We start from the raw sequence: 5988 nt of genomic DNA on the forward strand, positions 1-5988 counted from the left end.
TATGAGCGGAGAGAATTTCGGTGCATAGATCGGTGTCTTCCAAAGATTGCTTGGAATTGAGATAATTTATCGGTTTGTGGAGCTCATGTTTTTTCTATATATTTACATATCGGTATGTATATATTTGTATATATATTTGATTGATTGAGATTGTTAGGTTTGTGGGAAGTGAAGTTATGGGAAAAACGATTGCCGGAAAAAACATGGTGTTCGGATTTATTGACTGGGAAAAGAAAAGGTAGAAAGAAAGTAGGGAATGTAAGAAAGAAAGAAGAATTAAGAAGATAAAAAAAAAGTATTATGTGAAGTAACTGGTCCCATATAGCCATAATCCTGTTTTATGTTCACAATAAATATAATTTCAAGTTTCCTGGATACTATAAAGTCCACCTACAATTCGTGTACACAATAACTTTTTGGGAATGATTAACTGCATTCTGGCGCACTTATCCCTATTAAAAATGAAATAAACATACGTGACATTATAGTAATTAATTTTTAACATGTGGTGTCGATCACTCATGAACTTCCATCGACAAGGGATGACAAAAATATCTGTAATTGATAAGAAATTCGATACCCAAACTCGATTTGACCGGAGAATCCACAAGTTGAACAGGGATTGGGACGGGTATGGAGATCTAATTCTATTCCCTGATTGGAATGGGGACGAGGATAAAAAATCGTAAATCCCCGATCTTCACCCGTAAACAGTATCTTTATTTATTAGAATCACTTAGGGATATCTTCTAAATCCACTATGTGGGCCCCGGAGGTGAGTTTTTTTCCCAAGGTCTCGGGTTCGAGTCTTGGGTTTCTCATCTCAAGATAGTTTCTATGAGGAGGGGGTTGGGGGTCTAGCAATTCGCTGGTTAAAATTGTGTCTAACATGTCTGAATCGAAACTAACTCTACAAAAAAAACTTTAAGTTTTTACTATCTTTAACTCTTTATAAAGAGAATTGGATTAAGAGATGAAACATATTTTTTGCTCTCAAAATGCCCCTTTCAGCACATTTATGGTTCACAAAATGCCCTTCTATACACTACAACACTAAAATACTATATAGTTTTCAAACAGTCAACATAATCTGATAATCTATATTTTTGACACTCTATAACCAATGTATTATCCAAAAAGGTGGTTATAATATTTCACCGCAACGTACATGTACTATGCTCGTATATTAGAATCATTTTAAGTTTAGAACTTTTTGTTTAATATTGTTTCAAGTGCTGAACTTTATTTATTACGGTATTTACTTAACATAGATATTAGTTTATACATAATAAGAAAAGGTCGAACTACACATTATACTACTTATCTTTTACTACAAATATGTTTATTCAAAAAAATACCCCGATTCTCGAATCACCAGATATCCGAGAGAGGATGGATATGAAATGTAATTTAATTTCCCGACAAAAATGAAGATAAAAATTATAAGTGAAAACCTTATATGAGGATGGAGGATGGAGATTGAGATCCCCATTATAACCTCCCCTTAATGCCACGAATATAGTTTTCCATGTCAAAAGTTCAAATCTTTCATTTTAGGGATAACTGCAGAAAATATAAAGCACCTTTTAACCAATTCACGAAAATAGCAGTGACCTTTAAAAGTTTTGTTTTTTAGAAATGAACTTTCATTTATTACCGGAAATAGCAACATTTGACACGTGGACAAGGTGACGTGGACATTTTTTGATTATGTGGCATTTTTAATGACGTGTCATTCTTTACAACACAGAAAATAGAAAGGACCTTTCAAACAATACAAAAATAGCAATGACCTTTAAAAGTTTACTTTTTAGCAATGAACTTTAATTTATAGTCGGATTACTAGAACACCTCGTCGGTGTTGGATGTGGAGATGGTTTTTTTTTCGATTTCTTCAACTAACTTAGAAACCGTCGACAGTTTGTTCGAGTTCGAGAAAACCTCTGGACCTTCGCCATCGATCTATCTCATGTGCAAACAAACTCTTCTTAAATGAACCAAATCTGGCCTATGAAACTCTCGTCTCACCTGAACATCCGCAGGATCTCTCTCCGACGAAAACAAAGACGTTTTGGCATCTAGTTTTAGAGATTTAAAACTCGAGATAGACGAAGAAGATATAGATCTATGTCTCATTTATGAACTTCAAACACAACTTCTCAATGTTTGAAAATGGAAGAGACACAACAAAAATAAATGAAAAGAAGGTGAAATTAGCTTCAGAATATAATGACGAGAAAAAATACCTTGTCGGAACCAAAACTGAAACGAAGCCATTTTGGGGGGAATGACATGACTGATAAAAATTAAATAGTAAATAAATAAAATATAATGTCACGTCATTAAAAAATGCCACGTAATCAAAAATGTCCACGTGTCAAATGTTGCTATATCCGGTAATAAATGAAAGTTCATTTCTAAATAACAAAACTTTTAAAGGTCACTGCTATTTTCGTAAATTGGTCGAAAGGTACTTTCTATTTTCTGCAGTTATCCCTTCATTTTATTTGTCTTTTTCCTGATAATAATAATGTTAACATAGAATTTAATATCCGGTTTAAATCACCCAACTTTATTAATTTAGTTAACATAATTGTCAAACCGAATAATCACTACACATGTTTATCATATTTCGAATTATAATAATTTTCAAACGTGTAATTAAAGTTTTTCCTAATAAGAAATCGTTATTAAATTAAAATTAGAACTTTAAAAATGTCAAAATACTTCGGTTTACCAAATTCGTCAAGATGGAATTCAAAGTCCCAACCTAGACTTTCACAACCACCAATAACATCTCTCCACGTGGCACATTCACACAATCATCTCGATGCTTCATCTACGGCGGATTAGCCGCCAGTTGCACATCATTTTAAAAAAGCCCACCCACACCGAACCATCTCCCATTTGGCCTATGAATTCATTGTATATTGACCTCATTTTCATTATCAAAATAACAAAAATTTATATTATATTTTCCATTCCTAACATATAGTAGTATTCTAGACTACATTTTGACAGACTGTTTTCTTGATCTTTATAAACTTTTGTTACACTTTTTTTAAAACTTTCAAAAGGGTTTGTTTTGTTGTTTTGTGTCAGATCATAAAACCTGTCACATGCACAACAAGTGTTCATTTCTGTACTTTTGTGCTCAGTCAATCATTGATCATGTTCTAGGAAATTATAAAATTCATAAACATATAAAAATATAAATATAATATAAAAAGTTATATATGCATATAAAATAAACCACTAGGAACTTTCTTTTATTATATCACATGTCTTTCTTTTGACCATATAATATCTGGGATCTAAATATTTGTTCTGGGTCATCAAAAAGTTTGCAACTTTTATTTTTCTTTGTATTAATTCTTGGTCATATATACATATATATAATATATATACATATTCTTGCTTGTTTTTTGATTCTTTTTGTATATAGTTTTGTTATGGGAAGTTGTAATCCTAATCCCATGATGGAAGTACTTGAAGAAGAGAAACTAATAGATGCAGCTAGGCTAATTATGAGAGAATTGGGGTTAAAAAACAAGAATTTATCTAGTGAAGCTAGGAAAATCTTGGGTGATTTAGGGACATGTTTGTCATCTTTTATAACAAACACAATTGAAAATAATCAAGATGGAAAATTAGAAGAAGATGGATCAGAATTAAGTGATATAAAAAACCGGCTTGATTCGATATTTGAGAAGGTTATGAGTTGGGAAAATGGTCAATCTATGATTTGGGATTCTGGTCCTGATGAAGCTAGAGAGTATTTGAAAGGTGTGGATGAGGTTAGAAAGTTAGTTGAGAAATTGGAAAGTTTTAATCCAAGTAAAGAAAGTGAAGAATATGAGCTTTTGAGAAAAGCTAGTGATGTTCTTCAAATATCTATGGCAAAAATTGAGGAAGAGTTTAAGCATATGCTTGTTCATAATAGGCAGAATTTCGAACCGGAACGTTTATCTTTTCGGTCTAATGATGATGATGGGTTTGAAGATAGTTCAAGATTTTCATTTGGGGATGATTCTTTTGATGATTCTATTCAAAGAGATAGTGTGAGCAGGGGAGCTGAGGTTTATGTTATGGATTTGATTAATCCTAATGTGATTCTTGATTTAAAAAATATTGCTAGTTTGATGTTTGATTCAAATTATGGTAAAGAATGTTCTCAAGCTTTTATTAGTGTTAGAAAAGATGCTTTAGATGATTGTTTGTTTATTCTTGAAGTTGAAAAAACGAGCATCGAAGATGTCGTAAAAATGGAATGGGCAACGTTGAATTCGAAGATTAGGAGATGGACAAAGGCATTGAGGGTGTTTGTTAGGATTTATCTTGCTAGTGAGAAGTCTTTGTGTGAGCAGATTTTCGGGGAACGTGAGTCAGTTAGCTCGTTTTGTTTATCTGAGTCGTCGAAAGCTTCTATCTTGCAGCTTTTGAATTTTGCAGAAGCGATTTCAGTTGGACCTCACCAACCCGAAAAGTTACTCAGGATTCTAGACATGTATGAAGTCTTGGCAGATCTTACACCAGATATCGAGTCTTTTTACCCTGATGACAATGGGTTGTATATTAGGACAGAGTTTCAAGATGTGCTTATTCGGGTTGGTGATTGTGTGACTTCAACGTTTCTTGAGTTCAAAAATGCGGTGGGGTCTAATGTGTCAAATGCCGCGTTTCCTGGAGGTGGGATTCACCATCTCACTCGATATGTAATGAATTACATTAGAACCCTTATTGACTATAGTCATTCCCTAAATATACTTTTGAAGGACCCTAGTGAAGGCGATGATCAAGATTCATCGTCTTCACCAGATGTAAGTCCGGCCATTGAAGATGATAGCACGAATGAGCGTTCATCTTTATCTCCAATGGGGTTGCATTTTCGGTCCTTGATGGCACTTCTTGAATCGAACCTTGAGGAGAAATCAAGATTATACAGAGAAGATGCATTGGGGCATCTTTTCTTGATGAACAATATTCATTATATGGCTGAAAAGGTTAAAGGGTCAGAGCTAAGAAATGTACTAGGTGACAACTGGATTAGAAAGCGTAATTGGAAGTTCCAACAACACGCAATGGGCTATGAACGATCCACATGGAGCTCGATCTTGAGCCTACTAAGAGACGAGGGGCTTCACCATTCTGGAAATTCGGGTTCAATCTCCAAAACTTTGCTCAAAGAGAGACTGCAGGGGTTTTACACTTCGTTTGAAGAGATCTACAAAAGTCAAACCGGATGGTCGATACCAAATGCTCAACTTTGTGAGGATCTAAGGATCTCAATGTCACTTAAGGTGATTCAAGCTTATCGAACTTTTGTTGGTAGGCACGCAAATAATATAAGCGAGAAGTATATTAGGTATAGCGCCGATGATCTTGAGAATTATCTCCTGGATCTCTTTGAGGGTTCTCCAAGACCATTGCATAGTTTCCATAGAAAATGATCTCATTAGCTTTGGTTTTTGTCTTTGTGCTCATATCATCGTTGTAAAATGTATTTTGCAAGAAAGTGGTGTTACTGTGTGTGAATCTTTTTCAAGTTACAGTTATGTTATACACTGTTAATAGTTGTAATTTTTTAATTTTTTTTTTTTTTAATACATTCTGTTAGATTTTGGACTTTTGATATTTTGGACTTGTATTTTGTGTTACATGAATCTTCCTTCTTGTTATTGGGTTAAGTTTGCTATTGCCAAAAGAGACCAATTTCAAACTTTAGGACATCAGTGGCTTTATTTTGACTTTAAGAGTCAATAACTCAATTAGTTATTCAAAACTGATAGGCTGTGTGAATGAGTCTACTGAAAAAGTCAAATATTGAAATGTTGGATGCAGTCTAAACAAATAAGTGGTGACAATCATATAGAACGGGTCTGGGATAAGTTTTTTAAGCCCGAACCTTCAAGGACCAGTCGAGTTGGTGAAGTTGTATAAACTATAAAGGAATAAAACAGTGAGTCTCTTATGTACTGTTGTAGTGGA

The 5988-nt window shown here is 33.8% G+C and overlaps 1 protein-coding gene across 1 annotated transcript; it reads left to right on the forward strand.

Annotated features, from left to right (window-relative positions):
- The first annotated feature begins 3284 nt into the window (after nucleotides 1–3284).
- On the forward strand, nucleotides 3285–5588 carry LOC122578243 (exocyst complex component EXO70E2). The gene has a single exon (XM_043750157.1). The coding sequence runs from the start codon at nucleotides 3453–3455 to the stop codon at nucleotides 5448–5450; it is 1998 nt and encodes a 665-aa protein (XP_043606092.1). The 5' UTR covers nucleotides 3285–3452; the 3' UTR covers nucleotides 5451–5588.
- Nucleotides 5589–5988: the final 400 nt, after the last annotated feature.

The sequence above is a fragment of the Erigeron canadensis genome, chromosome 8 (assembly GCF_010389155.1).
Source record: "Erigeron canadensis isolate Cc75 chromosome 8, C_canadensis_v1, whole genome shotgun sequence".
NCBI classification, from domain to species: domain Eukaryota; kingdom Viridiplantae; phylum Streptophyta; class Magnoliopsida; order Asterales; family Asteraceae; genus Erigeron; species Erigeron canadensis.